This window comes from Corvus hawaiiensis, chromosome 2, assembly GCF_020740725.1.
Source record: "Corvus hawaiiensis isolate bCorHaw1 chromosome 2, bCorHaw1.pri.cur, whole genome shotgun sequence".
NCBI classification, from domain to species: Eukaryota; Metazoa; Chordata; class Aves; order Passeriformes; family Corvidae; genus Corvus; species Corvus hawaiiensis.
This window is the reverse complement of record NC_063214.1, coordinates 34,664,499-34,686,961: the sequence shown is the minus strand read 5'-3', so window position 1 is coordinate 34,686,961 and position 22,463 is coordinate 34,664,499. Positions and strand designations below refer to the sequence as shown.

Here is a 22,463-nt window from a genome sequence, read left to right as displayed (position 1 = left end):
GTCCTGGCCCTTCACCCATGGTGAGGTGGGTGAAACAAGATGATCTGGAAGGCCCCTTTCATCCCAAACCATTGTTTCTGTGATTTGATGAATATAAGAGGGTGGCTGTCTGCTGCTGCTGGGGGCTGTTAAACTGAGTATCCACAGGGTTTTGAGGCTCTCTTTGGAGCACATAAGTAGGACTTGCATGGAGTACAGGTTTTGTGCTGACTCTCAGCATTCTGTGAGTGCCATTCAATTAGGATAAAAAGCTGTGACTCACAGGACATTGACTCAGCATTTATCCCATGAACAAGCCCTCTGCCTGCATCCTGGCTTTTGCACTGATTTCCCTAATCTGCAGACCTGCTTCCTTTCATACTTCTGTTACACCAAACTCACCCCTTAAACTTCAGTGCAACACGTCTAGATTTGTGACATTATTTTTAGGAGGTGAATCAGGCTTACTTTTAGGAGCAGCTCATTTTCAAAATCTAAGTGAAGCAATAGAAGTAAATCCCTCACAGCTACTAATCCACCAAATCAGAGGTGCCAAATTCAGGTTCATCTTACTGAAATTTCAGAACATTTGCAAACTTGATTCTACCCTTACAGTTCAGACTGGTTTTAATATACAGAACTGCTGATGTTGCGGTAGAAGGAATTTGGGATGTTACACAACATACCTTCAGTGATAACAATGTTTTCTCTGCTCAGGGGAGAGACTGAATCATGTCCCTTGTGTCCTGTCTCAGCAGATGGAGTAAAGAGACTGCCTGTGATGTTTTCTGTTTAAGATTCACATGCTGGTTTAGGAGGAGTAGTGCAGGTGACTGGAGACAGTACAAGCAAAACATATTTGTCTCAGTGCAAACAGGGCAGCCACAAATCTGGAGTAAATTGTTTGGTACTTGAGAGCACTTTAGTTCTGGCTCTTGCATGGAGATGCGGCTCAGATCCAGGCTGTGTGTTGCTAGCTGCTTGGAAAAGCTTTAACTGATCTCTGCCAAACTCCTGCAATCCAGTCCTGTTTTCATCCTTATTTTGTTTTTTTTTTTCTTCTTTCCTTTCCATTTTACAAGTGGCTGATTGATTGCCAGGATCTTGGAAGGAAAGGGCAAGGCTTGGATAATCCATGACTGATAGGCTGATTGTGGAGGGCAAATGCTTTCTTCTATCTCACTACTTCCCATTCTGCCCAGTGGGCAAGAAAAGCCTCACCTGATGGTGTCTCCAAACCTGAGGGCTGGAGGAGATTTGCAATGAGGTCACCCGTTTAGACACTATAAGCTAAATATTAAACTTGGGCAAAAATCATCTTTTCAACCAGCCCTGCCACCATATTTCAGAGCTCAAGTACCAGCACTGTGTTCGAATCTGGGAAAATGTGAGTAGGAGACAATGTTTTTTTTCTGTATAGTGCAGAGCCAGTCCAGTGACTGCTCATGGGTCTCTCATGGGTTGCAGTTCAAGAGTACTTTGTTATCTCCTCTCCTCTTCTCTCCTCTCTTCTCCTCTCCTCTCCTAATGTTTTTGTTTGGTTCCTGGGTTTTGTTATTAGATGGGGTGTATTTTCTTATTCCCCAGCTCAGAGTAGTCCCAAAGAGAAGCATCAAGAGCTCCTCAACCATCTGCTTCATCCAAGGTCTGATCATCTGTATCCAGATTCTCTCTAAGACATTTCTCTAACTTATTCTTAAAAGAGTTGGGCAGTGGGGTTTCCAGTACTCCATCTGTTCCTCTGCTTGGAGCAACCATGGGCCTTGAAAATGTTCTACAGCTTATAACCTGAATTTTCATTGTTTCTATTTACTTTCTGTCACATCCTCAGTAGATATGATAAGCAATTTATTATAACCCTCCTCAGAACACCCAGGGCTAGGGTGGCATCTTCCCACTTCCTTGTTTCCCCTTTTCTGAATGAACTCTTTTATTTTGGCTTTGCCTCTTACATCATGTTTTCTTTTTACATTAGTTTGTCATTCTGAGGAATGGTGCCCTTCACTGGACACTGCATTCCATCAAAGGCTCACCACTGGGTAGCACAGGAGAACAAGACCTCTCTGCTCACCCACCATTTACTTTGCATCCCCGAGTGATGCCTTTTCATAATATGATCTACTTAGCTTTCATATAAATCATTCTTTAAAAAGTTGTGGGCAGGACTTGAAAAAAGTCGAACATTTATCACTGATTCATTTGCTGGAATTTTTGTTTTTCCCTAACTATTTAAATGTCCCTTCCCTGAAGGTCCATCTCATCAGAAGGTCCAACAGCCCTCCAGAGATTAGCCAGTAGAGCTCCCTATTGCTCTCCATTTCAAATACAGTAACCTCACTGCAAAGGTCCCTTGCCAGCCTTCTGGGTCTGTGACCCTTTTTGTAATGCTACAAATGGAAGACACAGTGGTGTGTTTGCTCTCTTAACTCAGGAGGCCTCTAAACACAAGTGTCTGCTTCTCTTTTTATCAAAAAATAATTCCCCCAGCTTGTTAACTGCTGTGGGACCTGCATGTATGAAGCTTATTTCACCTGGGCCCTGGTACATAGCTGTCCACATCACAGAAACCTTCCCAGATGGTGCTTATGTTGATTCCCCATTGGAAAAGCCAAGGACACAGCAGGGGTGAAAACTGGTGTGAAAACTGGTCTGCTTTTTTACACTTTTAAATCGGTCCTTCCAGATGGTCCTAGGAACAGTAAAAGGTAGACATGGGGGTTCAGCTGTGCTCAGGACTCTATACCATGTTCACAAAGGACAATTCTCTACCTGATATGGCCTGTCTGGTCCTAGCTGCTACCTTAATATTTGGCTTTTTAAAATTAGATAGGAAAAAAAAAAATAAATAAATTGCTGAGCTCAGGACACAACCAGACAAAACAGTTGGTGGCCTTCAGAAACTCCTAGTTCTGCTAGACAGGATGCACAAGCCAGTGCTTTTCTGTGAATCACAGCATAGTAGATGGGAAACAAAGTTACTCTTGTAAACAAGAAGCATAGTGCAGGTGAGAAGTATTGGAAAAATATTGTTAAAATACAGGTTAATACATATTTGGTCATTTTCTATTCTTTGCTTCATTTTCTTCAGCTAAAAGCTGTGATTTTCTTCTCATGAGGCCAAAAATAGTCAAGACTGTCTGACAGAGTGACAGTGCATTTTTCTCTGTGAAAAATCTGGATGATGACTTGAAAAATTGGTCTCTGCTTTATAGGATGAATCCTCCTCTGTTGATGCTGTTGACTTCACTCCATCCTCTTTCAGATATGACAGCTTTGGCCGCCTGACCAACGTGACCTTCCCTACTGGCCAAGTGAGCAGCTTCCGCAGCGATACCGACAGCTCCGTGCATGTCCAGGTGGAAACCTCCAGCAAGGATGATGTTACAATAACAACCAATTTGTCAGCATCAGGGGCCTTCTACACCCTGCTCCAAGGTGAGTTGGGCCAGCATCCCTCTCCTGACCAAGCTGCACATAATGGATTACCCATCAGGAAACAGGCGTTGTCTTGATAATCCAGCACCAAAAATCACTCGGCTTCTCAGTGCCCTGGAGCTCCCCACATGCTGGTACAGACACACACCTCCTTAGCCACATTCCCTAGCACAGTGGCTGCTCTGCAGCTGCTTTTCTGCTCCGTTCCCAGCCAGTCCCCTTGCTGTGCAGGCTCGTGCAGTACAGTCCTCCATCATCATTACCATTATTTTTGTAACTAAAAGGCTGCATAAATCATGCCCCACTTCCAGCCAACCCCTTTGCTTCAGTCTCTTAATGGCTTCTGACTTAACAGTTGCTCTCCTCCTGGAACAGGCGTCCAGCTGGTTGCTGGGGATCATATTCTTTGTTCGCTGGCTTTTCAAACATTTGCAAGGAAGCATCCAGTAAAATGAACATCCCTGTCCCCAAAAGGTCTGCGTTTGAGCTAAGGGGTAGTGTGGAGAGGCACAAAGGAGGAAGGAGAAGTGGACAGCTGGGGTAGGACTGGTGGGACCAGTTTGTGGCTGAGGGAAAAGAGCACAATTGTGCCTGTGTAGGAAGGTGGGAAGCAGAAGACTGATTAAGTGGAGGAAAAGGAGATGAAGTGGGAAATAAAAGAGGGGTAAATAGCAGGGGAGCACTGTGCTGACATACTGGTAGTGGCAGAACCTGTACTGCATGAACAGTGCCAGCCTGGATCTGCAGTTCTGGATCTCCAGTTCTGGATCTCCAGATCTTCCAGTTCTGAAAGCTGAAGCCTCATTAGGATCAGGATGAGCTATCACACCTGTTCCCTGGGGCTTGGGGAAGGGGAAGGAGCTTTCAGACTCTGCTTTCTTTACTCCCCAGATCTCATTCACTCTGTCTGTGCCTGATGACAACGGAGTGTCAAACATCTTTTCTCCTTGTGAGGAACAAACTGCTCCAAGTAGGACAAGCATGTTCCAGAGTGACATTTGTTCCCACATCTCTGGGATACACATTTCCCTCCCCCTCCGTATAATATCAACCTTTCCTAAAAGAAAGTGCCTGCTATGCCTGAAACACTGCTTTTCCTCCTTCTGGAGAGGGCAGCTGAGAGAGTTCCAGCCCCCTCAAGCTGTCCCCATATTCCTGTGGGGAAACACCGTGACTTTCTTACTCTTTACTTGAGCCTGTAAGACAGATGCAACCTACCCCACCCCATCTCATTCACTCACATTAAGATGTGTGGCAACTGCACAGACATGAGGTTGGCTTCACCTCAAGAGCCTAACTAAGCAATAGAGCCCACTGTTGGGGGCCCTTTAGTGACAAAATTGACTGTGGTGTGAGTTATACACTCAGCGCTGAAGGCGCAGTTACATAATGGTGCCACAATCAATTCTGTCATTGTCCTGCCCTCTGGCACAGGGACATTCTGGCCATTAGGACATGCAGAATTACAAACAGCTTAAACATCTTCAGAAGTATAAAATTATGAAGCTGTTTGGATCTGAAGAAGCTCACTTAAAACAAAGATCTGGATAACATTGCAGAAGAGGTGGCTTGGTGAACCAAATTCTTGGTGAACCTTTCAGGAAGCCTAGGTCACACTGTGAACAGGTGAGATCTGAGAAGGCATTTTCAGAAGATTGCAAATTCCTGTAAGATGGATTTAGGAGCTTCTACAACAGGCGCAACAACACTCCAGTGGGATTTTGTCTTCTGGACTAATGACAAAGTGAGCATTTGTTCAATGCCAAAGTAGGGCAGTAGTGCCCTGGAGCCAAAGCAGCCTAAAATACTGCATCCAACAGCCCATGGACTTCATGTAGCCCTTGAGAAATGCCTTCCAGAGCCAGGGAAGAGTCTTCTCTTGGGAGAATGTTGAAAGTAGAGGATTTGCATTCCCCACACTGTACCACAGCACTGGTGACAATAACCCTTCTGTGGTGCTTATGTAACACAAAGGGAACATCACATCTGATTAATTTCATGTAAACCTTCAAGCTTTCCTCTGCTTCCTGGTGAAGGATAAAAGAGGGAGGAATATATTCACTGTTCAGTGATATTTCACTGATCTGATTTAAAGCACATCCCCTAATACTTTAGCATCAAACCAGGCATCTAAGAAAGGTGTGGCAGCCAACTGACTGGCCCCTCTCTCCATTTGCACACTCAAGCATGGAGGGGGTTTGATCTGGCTGTGTCAAAGACCATCAGCTTACATACTCAGTGGTAGAGCTAAAATGCTCAGATCTGCATTGTGGATCACTGCTGTATGTCTTTGGCAAAATCCCGTGCCCCGGCAGTTTCACTATCACTACTGTGTAAAGTTGAGTGGTGGTTCTGCTGAGGTCTCTGTGGCAGAACTCCAGCTGGCTACCACAGGAGCAGGATGAGACCCACATAAAAAAGGACCAGTTGGTGTCACGTTTCTTTCCCTAACTATACTAAACTATGCTCTTTGCTAATCTATTTCTTGGGGACAAGAAATGATAATTTCACTGTGATCTTGTTTTCTGCTGAGCTATGGCAGAGCAACTAGTGAGCAAAACCCAGCTTGCTTCAGAAAAGAAAAACACTTAATGGGAATTTTCAGTGGGTGCTTTTATTCACAATTAAGAGTTTATGGCAGCCTGGGAGACAGAAATTGTGATATTTTCCAGCTTTTGAGGAGCTTCAGAAAAGGCAGTGTTTGTATAATATGTTTTTAAAGCCATTCTGCACTGAGTAAGTCTCATGGTTTCTTACCCTTCATGAGCTACTCTTTGCAGAGATAAATGCCAGCTGGCGATTCAAAGAATGGGCTTTCAGCCTGCCTGATTCCTGAAGAATGTAGAAGAGAGATTGCTTTCTGTTCAATTCCTGATACTGTTCATTCCCAAATGCTGGCCTCAAAATCTGATCTTTCAAGAGCTAGCGGAGGCCAGATGTATGAAGACGTGTGGGAGCTTAATGCCTCTGCTTTCTCTCCAAACATGAGGATTTCGGTTGCCTCCTGAAAGCTTTCTCAAGGGAAAGGATTTGGCTGTTTGGGGAACTGGTTAGCATTAACTTTCTGTGCAATTTCCTGTCACTTGTAATACAGTGAATGAGCTGAGGAAAGTAGGTGGCCCCACTTTCTCATATATTGTTGTGAAATTAGAATCTTTAGGATATAAAAGCGTGGAAAGTTTTCGGTCAAACTGATTTAAAACAAATATCTCACCACACAGTGTTTCAGCCTAGAGGAAGAGGTTTGAACTTGCGTCCTTTGGTAAGGTATTACACGGTTTCTTCACTTTTGTAACCTGTGTAAGACTTTCTACAAGAATTTGAGGTGCAGAACCTCATCGGAATGAAAAAGCAATTGTCCATATTTACTTTCCCTGATGAAACTGATGTTTTGCTCCCATTGAGTGGGACGGGTGAATAACAGAGTGCGTTTGGTTACAACCATCCGAAATGCTGATGCAGCAGCCTCCTAGGTGAGGGGGCAAATGAAGAGCTGGAGCTGTATCAGCAAAGATCTCTTTTCTGTCTTCAGACCAAGTCCGAAACAGCTACTACATCGGTGCTGACGGCTCCCTCAGACTGATGCTTGCCAACGGCATGGAGGTGGCCCTGCAGACTGAGCCACATCTGCTGGCTGGCACTGTCAACCCCACAGTGGGGAAGAGGAATGTCACCCTGCCCATCGACAACGGCCTCAATCTCGTGGAGTGGAGGCAGAGGAAGGAGCAAGCAAGAGGACAGGTCACTGTCTTTGGACGTCGGCTGAGGGTAAGTAAGAACCACAAGCACTTTTGGGTTATGCTTCCCATCTCATCAGTCCCCAGTCTCGTGGCAGAAAAGGATGGGTATGATTTGTATTGCCTGCAGTAGGGATGGAGCTGCAGGACAGAGCACTGGCTCTTCACCCTCAGTGACACAGCCTTTATGACTGGAGTATATCATTATGTCTCCTTATGTGTTGATGTTCCTGGAGCCATCAGAGGTGGTACTGCTGATCTCCCTACCAGTCCTCTGCATCACTGGGAGTGCATGACCTCCCATCAAACACTGCAGGTTTAACCATCAGACTGTTTAAGGAAGCAAGGGACAGTCATAACTATAAAATACCACACAACTTAGTGCAGGTGTTTTCTACCTGTGCTGCTGGCAGTGATAGAGCAGAGCACTGAAAGCCTTCTAAGGCTCAGGACAGGCTGAGAGAGCTAGAGTTGTTTAGCCTGAAGAAAGGAAGGCTCCAGGGAGACCTTAGAGCACCTTCCATTACCTAAAGGGGCTCCAAGAGAGACTTACGACAAGGGCATGGAATCATAGGGCAAAGGGGGATGACTTCAAATTGAAAAAGGGAAGGTTTGGATTAGATATTAGGAAGAAATTCTTTACTGTGAGGGTGGTGAGGGACTGGCACAGGCCACCCAGGCATGATGTGGCTGCCCCATCCCTGGAAGTGTTCAAGGCCAGGTTGGATGGGGCTTTGAGCAACCTGGTCTAGTGGAAGGTGTCCCTGCCCATGACAGGGGGGTCGGACCTAGAAGATCTTTAAGGTCAAAGCATTCAGTGATTCTATGAATACTGTTCATTGGGAAACGTCAGAAAAAACTCTGGATTCCTGAAATTGCTAGTCTGTTGAACCTGTTGAAGAACTGGGCTTGCAAGGCATTGCACCGTAATTGCTATTGTTCCCTGAAGTGTTACAAGCAGCTTCAGCCTGACAGTACTCTCCCTCCAGGAGTGCCCAGACCTTTCTGTGCTTGAGACTGATGTGTTTTGAAAACATTGTTCCGCACAATGCATCTCATACTTGTCAGGGCTGTTTAAAGATCTTGCCCAATAAGCTGCAATTCATCTGCTAACTGCTGGCAAAGCTGGGAACTTGTAATAGCAAGTCCTGTGCACTCACCCTGTACCTTGCTGGTCTCAGAGTCACGGACTGATGAACGGTTCCTGGGAAGGTGCTCAGCACCTGGCAAATTCAGACCCTCTGAGAAAAATGCTTAGTGCTGTCTAATACCACCACAGCAAAAGGACTGCAGCTACTTATTCACACTTAAGCTTGGCAGTAAATATCAATGCTCTGGTTTCAGGATATGTGTTTCCCAGTCCTTGCTCTTCACCTCTCCCTATTCCCTGCTGCATGACCCCTGCCATTTCGGTGTGATTTCTCCTGTCTCTCCTCACTCACACTTGTCAAGTATTTCTCTTCAATCTCTCCACCCCAGCCTCTGTTCTTTTCCCCCTGTGTTGATAGCCTCATATTTTGTTACCAGGAGAAAAAAATGCAAACAGTAATGAAAGCTGAAACTGCTCTTTCAGTGTGAACTGCTGTATATCCGCAGATCAATTGTCATCACCCTTTTCTGTCGGGTTTGTCTTGGGGGGGTTTATTTTATTTTATTTTATTTTATTTCATTTCATTTTAATAACTGATGAAATTATCAGACAGGTCTTTTTCTGAAAAGAGAGGGCCTTCTGAAATCTGCAGCTGGGTCATAGCTATTTAGTGTTCAAAACAGCTTCCATTCATTTAGCCACAGCTCAGCTGCCCATATCAGTTTTATCTTCCAAAATTTTTGCAGTAGATTCTATAGGAGAAAGGTTCATGAAGGATGTCTGGACTTCAGGCAGCTCTCTTGAAAGCTGTTTATTGCATAGGTGAAGTTGCAGCATTTCAGGGAGTGGGTATCCAGAGCCAGCCCTACAGCTGCCAGCTCCAGCTGTAGGCGCACCTGAAGCCACTTTCTGTTCAAGTTACAGAGCATTATATACCTTTCTTTGCTGAGTATCTTAATACATAACAACCAATAAGCACCATACACAATACCTTTACATTTGCCTATAGCCTATCATAGCTACTACCATTACCATATTATAGTCATTATTATCCAATCATAAGAGTAAGTAAGTTACAATTTAAGCTTACAGTGGAAAATTCTCAGACCTCTCTTCTTCTTGCTACATCAACATTTCTTGTTTGCCTGCGATAGCTCTTTTTGGTAAAAACATGTTTTCTATTTACTTATGCTCTTCTTGAGACTTATTTACTTGGTGAAAAACATGTCTTTGTTTGTAGTCACATACCTTTGTCCTAATCATAAAAATCCCCTTCCAACTCATCTCCAACCTTTGCCTTCTCAGTTATTCAGTGGTCAGTGTTTCAGCAAAACATCCTTTATACCAAAACTTACTTTCATTTCTATCTCATCCTCAGTTTCTACAGAGATCTTTCTGCCAAGCCTACATATCTGTGAAACTTTCTTACCAGACTTTCATCCTCTCCAACAGATTCAAACACAGAACATGTCTGTGTTTTATATTGTACTGCAGTTGGAAAAACACTTGCAAAATGAATTCTCAGGCTGGTTGCTGGTATCCCTATAAATCTGCCAGCATTTATTCACATTTTGAGCCTATCAGGGCCCTTCTAGTGAAGCAGAAGTGCATCTTACGTGGTCGAAGGACTCAGTTATGGCTCTGTTCAGGAGTTCAAAGTAGTTGAGGGTATACAAGATGTTTTAAGCTGTGTGTCTGCGAGCATAGCAGCATCTGCACCCCTTGTACAAAAGCCTGCAAGGTGCTAATTGCCTCCCTGGGGATTGCGCAACATTTAACATATTCTCTGTGTGATGTTCCCCTCTTCCTTCACTCCAGTAATTACTGCTTTCCCTGGCAGGAGAGAAACTTAGGAAAGTTAAGTTCAACATGGTTTTGTTCAGTTTGGGAAACGTTACCATTTTCTGCTATATGTGACTAAGTTACTACTTTCCCCTCACCCCGCTGCTCACATGAGACAGTAGCAAAGACACGGTGCTCCGTGGGGAAAGAACATCCCAAAGAGGCTTCAGCATCATTCCATGGAGCCTTTGAAGTGAGGACAACAGGATGTGGACACTGTAAATAGTGATCGTTTCGGATGTCATCACGTGGATCAACTTTTTATGAGTTGTGCCTCCTCCTCCCACGGTGTGCTTGGGGACTGGCAACCTGTTGCCATGAGCTCAGCCAGCTCCCTGCACAACGAGCCAGTTTCACAGCTGCCTCCTTGACCCTCCCTAGGAAATAATACAATACACGGTTCCTTATTGCGTGGATAAGGCACACAGCAGGGACTTCTGCATGGACGAAGGCAAAGGGGGACAGCCCTCATACCTTTCTTCCTGTCCCACCAATGCTGACCTGGCTCTGTACGTGGCCAGGCAGCTGTAAAGCAGCACAAATATATTAAAGCAGCTAGCCCCTTTCCCTTTTGCTATCCCACACACCCCATGAAAAGTTGTGATGCTCTATCCGCCCACCCAGCAGTGAGATACCTCTGCAAATTGGCTGGCTATGAATTCCACCCATCTCTAGCCAACAGCAGCAACAGACTCCATTTGCAGAGAGAGCATTAGGTAAAACCTGCTCCAAGGAACAGGGCTCTTTCCCTTTTTTTTTATTAAACAAACTTGAGTTTTTGAATGAAGAAGGGTGTAAAATGATCTCTGACAGTGGAGCAAATAGGACAGCAAAAAGAGACAGCTGCTGCCTCAGTTCCTTTATTTATTTAACCATGGCAACTCCTGTGATAAGTCACTTTGTTTTTCCCAAGACCTTGGCAGCAGGTTAATAGTGGCATCAAGATCTAGTATCCCAGACAATCCCCTGAACCAATGTGACCAAAAAGGGATATGGTGTTAACCATTCCTGGTGTGCTGACTTAATAAAGATGGTCCAGGATGATCTTCACAATTTCTTCAAGACACTGAGGTCTGGATATGGCCGCTCTGGTTTCAGCAATTCACTGGGGAAGTTCCTTTGTAGGCAGCCGTTCATCACATGGATGATGTTTTCTCCTGGAGTTCTCATTGCAGGAGTATTTTTTGCCCTCCTCCGCTGAACATTGCCAGGGTGTTTTCATGAGAATTCTCCCCTGTTTTGTGCTCTTGTGTTCCCAGGGAAATCAGTGAATGTTGTTTAATTATCATTTAAGCTAACGGAGTGCCAAAGGAAGCATTGGAGAAATCAGAGATGGTAGTGTGTTTATGCTCTTTCTTTTTTGCAGAGGAAGCTAAGAGATTGAATAAAATACTGTGGAACATGAGTTTGGGGTTAAATTTAGTCTCTCACACATTTTAAAGGGGATATCAAATCCACTGCAAACTGTGGATTTAAATTTACCCTGCCTTGCTCCTGTGCTGATCACAAGCCTTGTCAAACACTCTGAGGGGCAAAACCTTTTTGCAGGAGGTTTTCAGACTCCATTCCAGGATAAGGTCTGGGATGGAGGATGGCACCTTACTTAGCTGCTCACCATAAAATACAGTTATTGGACTGCAGCCTGCAGCCCTGTCAGTTCTTCTGCAGAAAATTCTCTTCTATACAAGGCATGCCCTTGAACAAGGATGAAAAAGATTTAGACCCTGTTTAGAGGCTACTGGCAGGGTAGGGTTCACTTTGCTCGTCACCTTGAAGGGTGGCTGTTAGCACTGCAGCACTTCTCAGATAAAAGAGACAGTACACCAAGAGAGCAGAAGAAAAGAAAACATTAAAAAATAAAATACAGGAAAAAGGAGATTGGTTCCAACTAGTCACACAGACATTGCTTGCCAGAGCATAAGGAGGGTAGAACAATTTATGGCACCAGTCAGGGGATACAGACATTTGGACTGAGCTTAAGAGCTGTCTAGGGACCTGCTATTTGGTCCTTCCAGCCCAGTGAATGGCACTGCTGCTAACTTCTCAGGAAGACCTCGTTCAGCCTGGATTCAGGGCTGTCCCAGCCCTGGAAGAGCTCTTTCCAGCTTTCTTGGCAAAGACCTGGAGCAGAAGAAGCTGCAGCTACCAGGATGGAGCTGCTCTGCAAATAGATGGGAGGTAGAGATGCTATTACTTCCTTCTTTGCTTTTTTTTGCAAGGAATTGCCATTCCTGTTTCTCTCTATATAGCAGCAAGCACCTAGGAGATACAAATTGCTATTAGTTACACATGTGCATCTGTACTTAGGGTTTTGATACCTTTTTAATTATTTTCCAGTTTCTCTGTTACAGTGGCTGATTTCTTCTCTCCCATTGCACATTTACACTCTATTTCACACATATTTAATTAGAGCATTGTCTACCTTTCTACAGAGTTTATTCCAAGTCATACCTTTTACCATTGTTATTCATAAATTGAAAATCATTGTTGCACTTGCCTCCTCTCTTACATCATCCTCACACTTACACCATGGCAACAATTCCTTCTCTCCCCAGATCCTGAGATACCTTATTTGAATTCTGTCTTTCTGGTGTTCCCATTCTCTAGGCTTCAGCACAGATGTCTGCCCATGCAAGATGAAGGCACTGCAGTGATTCAGCCTTTCCCTCTGCTGTTCTTCCAGGGCTGAGGAATCTCTCCTCTGTTGATTCAGCCCCATCCTTTCTCTTGCTGTTTAGCTCTCAGATACTCCCACATCCCTGAAAGTACAGTAGAAATTCAGTCATACATCCTTGGCCATGGAGCAACGGCCCAGCTCAAAGCTGGAAGGGGCTGAGAACAGTGCTCAGGTCACAGAATTATAGAATCAGATATCGTTCAAGTTGAAAAAGACCACTTAAGATCATCAAGTCCAACCGTGCAAAGTCCTACAAGTCCCAACTAAAAGAAGCAGCACCACCGCATTTACCACTAAACCATGTCCTCAAGTGCCATAGCTGCATGTTTTTGAACACTTGCAGTCAGGAGTGTCAGTGTTACCCAGAGCAGGATAGGGCAGTGTTTTTAACTTGATCTGAAAACATCATAGCAAGCAGAAAACTCTGGTTTACTGACTGTAGCTGAAGGGCTGCAAAGGGAACTGAAAACCGAGTCAGCTCTTTGGAGTTCGAGATTCATCCAAGAAGAATCGACACCCTTCCAGAAGAAAGACATTCACCAGCTGAAAGAGGTTTGGAAGTGGTGGGGTAGAGAAAGAGGTATCTTCACTGACAAGGTCATACTGGGAATACTGGTTTTCCTCCTTTCACTTTGCTGCTGTGGTGATGTGGCTTTGTAAGTCTCCTTGCACACGTGGCTAAACATGAGTTGTATTATCAGCTCCTTTTCATATTGCTGTGCACTGCAATCCCTGAGTCAAAATGTATTCCTGCTCTTACTTTTGAAGTAGATACCTTTGATCTTTGGAAATGTAGAGGCACTGGAGGTAAGCAGTGTATAATTATGCCACTCTGAATAACCCCAGGACAATGAAGTTAAAGCTCCAGCTCTTACAGTAAAGTTCCTGCTCTGTGTAACATCTACAGTGGTTAAAGCCTCCATATTTCATCTCAGGGGAAAGGCTTAACCTCCAATGCCTGCATTATATTCAATTAGCTCAGAGAAAAACGCTGATTTCCGCTATTATGGCACAACATCCATCTCTTCTACAAGTGCTTTTTGATATGCATGAAAGCAAAAGACTCTATATTCTAGGTTTGATAGATTATCTTGCAAATATTCCTTGCAACAAGTTGTCATTCTATGTTCTGTAGGTCACATTTGCTGTCGCAGTCCTAAACCTAGATTTGGGATATGGGCTATATTCCTTCACTGTGGTGATGTTTCAACAGTACTATTCTCTGCCTCTCTCCTCACTGAAGTCAATAAAAGCAATGTTAGGACAACTCTTTGCTTTAAAAATTGTGTCTCGTCCAGAGGCAATGAGCAGCTGGATGCTCTCCAGTGCGGTATAAAGAAGTATTTGGTGAAACCAGGCTAGTGTTCCTAACTTAAACTGTTTTCAGCTTCCTAATTCTCCCATCTTTTTCCTGTAGGTTCACAACAGAAACCTGCTGTCCCTTGACTTTGATCGTGTGACAAGGACTGAGAAAATCTATGATGACCACCGCAAGTTCACGCTCCGCATCCTCTACGACCAGGCAGGAAGGCCCAGTCTCTGGTCACCCAGCAGCAGACTGAATGGGGTCAATGTCACCTATTCCCCAGGAGGACACATTGCAGGAATTCAGAGGGGCACGATGTCAGAAAGGATGGAGTATGATCAGTCTGGCAGAATTACATCCAGAATCTTCGCTGATGGTAAATCATGGAGCTACACCTACTTGGAGAAGGTAAGAATGCGCTTACCACTCAGAGATGGTGCATTTGAGGTACATGGGCTTTACTCCTTTGATGTCAGTACAGCTGCACTCCTTCACATCAGCTAATTGCTGGTCCTTATGGTCCAGTACTCCTCTTCTGTCCTGCTAAGGTGCACATACACCACAGAGCAGTTGAAAATTGTCTGTTTTTTCCCAGTCATACTGAGAGCATGTGAACTGTGAAGCTTTGGCATGTGGTTTTTTAAGCATAGTCTTGCTTTATTGAGTTAACTATTGATGCCTTAAGAGGTCACCTAAAAACGGAGACTAGACAGGAGTAAGGGAATAAAGGCAGATACTTATTTGAAAGGCCTTCAAAGGTACACCCTGGGGAGCCACAGGCTATTGCCAAGATGGACCCCAAGATGGATGACAAGTCACAAGTTCTTCACACTTTTATAGGTTTGGTTCATTTGCATATCAGGGTTAATTCTCCAATTAAAGCTTCAGTTTAATAATGAAATTCCCCTCAGCTTGCCCCCCTTTCAGAGGCTTTTGGTTTATACTTTCTGGGCCTAGGATGGTCTGAGTGTCCTTGGAGAGCAGGCCTGGAGATGCTTTGTTATGTCTACCTAGCATGAGAGAGCAGAAATTAACAGGCTACAAGAAACTTCAGACTTACACACTAAGCAGTACCGAATTTGAAAAATATGAAAGTTAAAATCTAAGGCATCACTGTAATATAAAATATACTCAGGTAAAGTCATCAGAGTGAACAGTAAGAATTTCCAGTAGGATTTTCCATGTGCAAACAACCCATATAGGCTGACATTCTGCCTTCTCTGAGCGGCCCATTCCTGCTTACAGAAGTACATGTAATTAATAAGTGAGGCATTAATTCAGCCACACTGTTGTAGCACACTTTGCAGTGTTTCCCAGGCCTGCACTCTGTAGATTGGCATGGAACTTATATTTTCTGAGTATTACCATTCAGCATTACACTGCCCAGTGACCCATAGATCCATATGCTATATACCTGGGGCTGGAATTTTTTATTCCTGGTTTTTGAATAGTGCCTATCCCTAGAACAGTTTAAGGAAACTGTAGTTGAGCCATATCTTTTAAGTATTGACTTATTCCTTGTATTATACAATCTATGTAGATTGTTTGTTATAAACAAAAAACCAAAAAATCCCAGAACAAATAAGCATGCAGGCAGAAGTTTGGAGGAAGAGGACAATAGAAGATGGGGTGATACAATGAATTAATTCTGCATTGGAAGGTGTTGGGGGATGCTTTTTCAAGTGTTGTTTAAGTAGCTCTACCAATTTTATTTGGTTAGTTTTCAGAGGCTATTGGCACAGGGAGTTTGGTAAAACAGCTACACAGTACTGATTTGAAAAACTGAGCATTCTGAACTTGGACCATCCTCACTGCATTAACTGCTTCTTCCACTGACCCATTCCTGTTTGGGGATACTTGATGTGCCATATGCAGCTCCTTACCTCTCACTGTTGAATTCTATGGGCGTATAGATTTGTCTCAGCCTGCTCTTTGGATTGAGGAATCTTACAGGTTTTGTGAGAGTATAATTTCGCTCAAAAAACAGGGATGTAATCTATACTTTTTTTCTCCCCATCCAGTCCATGGTGCTGCTCCTTCACAGCCAGAGACAGTACATCTTTGAGTTTGACAAGAATGACCGGTTGTCATCAGTGACCATGCCCAACGTTGCCCGTCAGACTTTGGAAACCATTCGTTCCATTGGTTACTACAGGAACATCTACCGGCCACCAGAAGGCAATGCCTCAGTGATTCAGGACTTCACAGAGGATGAGCAGCTCCTCCACACTTTGTACTTGGGCACGGGGAGGCGTGTCATCTACAAATATGGGAAGTTGTCCAAGTTAGCCGAGATGCTCTACGACACCACAAAGATCAGTTTCACTTATGACGAAACTGCGGGCATGCTGAAGACCATAAACTTGCAGAATGAAGGGTTCACCTGCACAATCAGGTACAGACAGATAGGACCCCTCATTGACCGACAGATTTTCCGCTTCACTGAGGAGGGCATGGTGAATGCACGCTTTGACTATAACTATGACAACAGCTTCCGGGTGACCAGCATGCAAGCGGTCATCAACGAGACGCCTTTGCCTATTGATCTCTACAGGTATGATGATGTGTCAGGCAAAACCGAGCAATTCGGTAAATTTGGGGTCATTTACTACGACATCAACCAGATTATCACCACTGCTGTCATGACCCACACTAAACATTTTGATGCCTATGGCAGGATGAAGGAGGTCCAGTATGAGATATTCCGGTCTCTCATGTACTGGATGACTGTGCAGTACGACAACATGGGGAGAGTGGTTAGGAAAGAGCTGAAGGTTGGCCCTTACGCAAATACGACTCGTTACTCATATGAATATGATGCTGATGGCCAGTTGCAGACTGTGTCTATCAATGACAAACCTCTCTGGCGTTACAGCTATGACCTAAATGGAAACCTCCATCTGTTGAGTCCAGGGAATAGTGCCCGCCTTACACCACTCAGGTATGACCTCAGGGATAGGATTACTAGACTGGGGGATGTGCAGTACAAAATGGATGAAGATGGCTTCCTGAAGCAAAGGGGCAATGATATTTTTGAGTACAATTCAGCTGGCCTGCTCATCAAAGCCTACAATAAAGCGAGTGGGTGGAGTGTGAAGTACCGCTATGATGGCCTGGGAAGGAGAGTCTCCAGCAAAACCAGCCATGGCCATCACTTGCAGTTCTTCTACGCAGATCTGAGCAACCCAACCAAGGTCACCCATTTGTACAACCACTCGAGCTCCGAGATCACCTCCCTATATTATGACCTCCAAGGCCACCTCTTTGCGATGGAGCTCAGCAGCGGTGATGAATTCTACATAGCCTGTGACAACATTGGCACTCCTCTGGCTGTCTTCAGTGGGACTGGCTTAATGATCAAGCAGATACTGTACACAGCATATGGGGAGATCTATATGGACACCAATCCCAACTTCCAGATCATCATCGGCTACCATGGAGGACTGTATGATCCACTCACAAAACTTATCCACATGGGGCGGAGAGACTACGACGTGCTAGCAGGTCGCTGGACAAGTCCAGACCACGATATGTGGAAGCATCTGAGTAGCAATAACATAATGCCTTTCAACCTGTATATGTTCAAAAACAACAACCCCATTAGCAATTCTCAGGATATCAAATGTTACATGACAGGTAAGACATTTAAATTAATTAACATTTTCACAAGCTTGCCGTCAGCAAATAGGTGTCATGGTCTAACCCCAGATGGAACTAAGCCCCACACCACAGCTGCACAATCACTACTCCCAGGTGGGATGGGGGAGAGAACTGAAAAAGTGAGAAAACCCATGGGCTGAGATAAAGACAGTTTAGTAGGAAAAGCAAAAGCTGCTTGTTCAAGAAAAGTAAAACCAGGAATTCGTTCACTACTTCCCATCAGTAGGCAGCCACCCCCAGGACAGCAGGGCTTCATCCCACAAAACAGTAGCTTGGGAAGACAAACACCATCACTCCAAACATCCTCTCTTTCCTCCCCAGCTTTCCATGACACCCTATGGTCTGGGATATCCTTTGGGTCAGTCCTTCATCCTGTCCCAGCTGTGTCCCCTCCCAACTCCTTGTGCACCCCCAGCCCCCTTGCTGGTGGGGTCGGTGGGGAGCAGAAAGGGCCTTTGCACTGTGTGAGCACTGCTCAGCAATAGCAAACCCATCCCTGTGTTATCAGCACTGTTTGCAGCACGAATCCAACACACAGCCCCATACCAGCTGCTGTAAAAAAATTTATACTTGCCAAAACCAGGACAATAGGTAATTCCTCTCTCAGTGTCCTGATCACTATGAGGTTTTCCATTCTTTAATTAATGGACATAAGTTTTAGTTTGCCAGTTGACCCCCATGTACAGGGCATGTTTAATTCATTAGCATAGATGGAGATTGTAATTCCCAAACCTGTTTCCTTTTCTCTTCTTAGGTGTTTGTTCTTTTTATTTTGCTTACAGTTTTTTGTCCCCTCAGATATCTGAAGTTTAGCTACCAATTAATGTCCTGATAACCTTTCTCTTTGTAGAGGGGCAGTTCTGTTTACACAGTTTTGCATAGAGATTTATTTGCAACTAAAAAAAAGGCATACAGATTTGTTTTAGCAGAATGGCAAAGCGATTTAAACCTTTCATTGCAGTCAGCCATTTCAGAGCATCTACATGACTACTACACTACTAGCTATGTAGTTCAAAGTTAATCTGCCCCACAGAATTAACAGTTTCTACAAAAAGTCAATAAAAGAAGGTGCCTTAGACTTAAAGGCCAGGTCTTGGGGCACACCTGCCCCAAAGCTTGACACAATCTCTGAACTGCTCCCCCTGAAAATTTGTAAAATCGCTGTAATATGAGCTCTGGGGTATTTTTACAGAAAATCCTTTTTTATGTTAAATGTCCTTCCTGTATTCATTGAATCATAGAACCATTTCATTTGGAAAAGACCTTTAAGACTATGAAGTCCAACTATTAACCCATCACTACCACATCCACCACTAAACCATGTCCCTAAGTGCCTCAACTACATGTCTTTTACATCCTTTCAGGGATGGTGTCTCCACCGCTGCCCTGAGCAGCCTCTTCCAGTGCTTGACAACCCATTTGGTGAAGAAATTTTTCCTAAAATCTAATCTAAACCTCCCCTGGTGCAACTTGAGGCCATTTCCTCTTCTCCAATTCCTTGTTACCTGGGAGAAGAGACCAACCCCCACCATACTGCAGCCTTGTTTCGGGAAGTTGTAGAGAGCAATAAGGTCACCCCTGAGCCTCCTTTCCTCCAGTCTAAACACCCCCAGCTCCCTCAGCTGCTCCTCACCAGACCTGTGCCCCAGACCTTTTACCAGCTCTGTTGCCCTTCTCTGGACACACTCTATCACCTCAGTGTCTTTCTCGTACTGAGGGGCCCAAAACTGAACACAGGATTCGAGGTGTGGCCTCACCACTGCTGAGTACAGGGGGACAATCCCTGCCCTGGTCCTGCTGGCCACACTATTGCTGATACAGGCCAGGATGGCGCTGAGCTTTTTGGACATCTGGTCACACTTGCCTGTTTGCTGCCATCCCCTGCCTGTACTGAGACAGCAGCCTGAAGAACCTCACTAGCACACTGTCCCTGTACTGTTGGTGTGCTGCTCCCAGGATTATCTCTAGCCAGCTTTGTTTTATTCCTTTCGCCCTTCAAATCTAGTTTCATACTGTTTTCATACTGTGTGCAACAGTGGTAGCAATGTTTGAGAAGACTTTTTGGTGGGACTCCTTTCTACATACTTCCTATTGAAAAACCAAGTGCCACAATCACAAATCAAATGTACATACTGCTTAAGGAGATAGAATTAATTTTTAAATGTTCCTGCTGCATCTATCACAACCTTCCCATATTTAACAATAATTGCATTCCCCTGAGTTACGAGATCTGCGTAATAGCAAATAAATGTTACACAGTAAAAATCCTGGGTTTTCTATTCTGCTTGTTTTTCTAGCCATTAGGATTTGTGCTTTCAGGTTCTTCTGCAATAATCATAAGGATTAGATAGTGGGGCTTTTTAATGAAAAGTTGTTTTCTCCAGAGCTGAGAAGATGATGCCACGAGGGAAGTAAAATATGTCAAAAGATGCAGGCTAAGATCCTCTATGTTGCTCTCACTCTGATAATTAAGGCTGGGAGGGAATACCCCGAGACAACTTTTTCTATCAGAAAATGCTTATTTGTCAAAACTGAATTTGTTTATGGGGGAGGGTTGAGCTTGAGAGATTTCTTAGCAGCAGCATAAACAGCTTTCAAAATTGTCTAAATGACAAAGTCCAAAATGGCCTTAAAGAAAAAATCATTTTGCATTTTTCAACCTCTTTAAGTTAAGTGTAAACTAATGATTGAAAACTGGAAAAGAAAAATAAGGAGTCAAAACCAAAATGGAGTTTATTTCAGAAGTTAATTTGAAACTTTTGGTTTGAACTGATTTAGTTTTTAAACTGTTGCTTTGTGACATATTAACAGATTTTTGTTTTCCGGCTCAAGACAGGACAAAATATTTTTTCTAGCCCTGTGTTAGAACAGGTGTATAGCTTCCCACAAAGCTCTGACAATAAAATCAAGGTGTCCAAATCTGATACAGTAATATTTTATGTCCACCAAATTATTTTTTCCATGGTCTTGTAAGTTCTGTTTTTAGTTTTCCAAGAATACAGAGCCCAAATATGTTTTTTTAAGTTTCTCCTCTTCCAGTGCATGGAAGAAGCAGGCCATGCTATGGGATGTGTGCTGTGATACAAGGCTGCTGCCCCAGCACTTGTTTCTGCTCAGGCTTTCAGGCACCTCATGGGCAAGACCCATAAGACAGCCCTGGTCATCACAATGAAATATGCCCAGATCTGGACACAGGGAACCACTTTCTGTCCCTCTGTTCCCACGCTGGGACCTGCTTGTCCTTAGGGGAGCTCAGTGCCCAGGGTGACCAACACGTGCTTTGGTCCACAGTGATGAGGTCTCTGAGCTTATGGATACAAATTGAAGGTATGTGGAGGGGAGAGCAGGAGAGAAGCAGGTATTTATGTTTTGAGAGGCCCATTGTTAAACATGAATATTTTAGTGATTGTACACTTCATGGCACAGAGCTTTGCTGCCAGCTTCAGCAATCCTGATGGATTGAACTGACATTTCCATTACATGTGTCTGCATTAAGCACTCTTTTTCTTTGCCCTCAAATGAATTTACTGTGAAATGTGTTGGCAGGGTTACTGTAGCTGAAAAAAACCTCTGTGATGTGAAATGTACTTTTCTGTCAAAAAAGTTGTCACTGCCTCCTGGCAAATTAGTATTTTCCCCTCTGTTTCTCAGCTCCACACCTTCCTCCCATGGTTTTGGGTTGTTTGTTTTGGTTTGTTTTTTTTTTTTTTTTGGGTATTCCAACACACCTCTTCCCAAAAAGAATAAACTCCTGTTTGCAAATGTTTTGGAAGTCAGTTTTCTGAGAAGTATAAAAAACCCCCATCTTGGATATTTCCAGACGTGTTACATATTTTTCAGCAGTTCAGCATCCATGCTCTGTATTCTTTTTAGCATTTTTGAAATGCTTGGGAAATGGTTCCTGCACCAATGCTGACCTTCACTGTTTTACTTTGTTCCCCTGACCACCTGGTCCACAATATGTACATCAAAGTTCTTCATTTGAGATAAGAAGGATTTGGAAGCAGGCTGGCTTAGCACTAGGCAACAAAATAATCAAATGAGCCTTTTCATTTCTTTCATACCCCCCCAACCTCTCTGTTTCAAAGACACTCCAAAAACAATCTGTACATTGAGTGAACAGAAGTGTTTTTATTACAGAAATCCTCCCTCTTCCACATGGATTGTCGCAAGGGCTTTTTGGACATCTGCCCAATCGCAACATTTTGGCCTGTAGGAAAACAAGCAACAGATAGTGTGTTTGTTTGGCTCCTGATTCTGCAGTCATCTGGAACGGCGTTATTTGCCACTTGCATCCATAATTTCTTTTCCAACCAGTTTTTCAAAACATTCATTTAGGCTCATGGGAATAGAGAAAAAAATATTCAAAGATGCATATTTGATTATTTAAATTTTTTTCCGTCTTCAGATTGTTTCAACAATGTTTATTGAGTTTAGCAAAATGAAAATCAAGCCTTTGCACTTCCAGCTTGAAGCAGAGCAATCACCAACAAAATTCCAGTTACATCCACTTAAGACTCCTGGGAGCTGATATTAGTTAAACTTTACCTTCATACCTTTCTTTTCCTTGCAATTGCTATTTGTGTGCCAAATGCACACCATATTGCTCAGGGACTGTAGCAGGTGTGTCCTCTGGAGCTGAGTGAAGGCAAGCAAGGTGTGCTCATCAAATGCTCTGAAGTTAACAGGGGAAGTGATGCTAATCCCAAGCAGATCTAGGAGTTACCCAACCTCATC

General features: G+C 43.9%; 1 protein-coding gene across 5 annotated transcripts in view; it reads left to right on the top strand.

The window, feature by feature from the left end:
* TENM4 (teneurin transmembrane protein 4) overlaps positions 1-22,463 on the top strand; it is a 1,366,951-nt gene that overhangs the window by 1,327,716 nt on the left and 16,772 nt on the right. For all 5 annotated transcript variants that reach the window (XM_048294397.1, XM_048294400.1, XM_048294398.1 and 2 more), the window contains 4 exons: positions 3,242-3,414; positions 6,947-7,182; positions 14,178-14,474; positions 16,088-17,702. In XM_048294397.1, the coding sequence (XP_048150354.1) occupies positions 3,242-3,414; positions 6,947-7,182; positions 14,178-14,474; positions 16,088-17,702 (2,321 nt within the window). The remainder of the gene's footprint in view (positions 1-3,241; positions 3,415-6,946; positions 7,183-14,177; positions 14,475-16,087; positions 17,703-22,463) is intronic.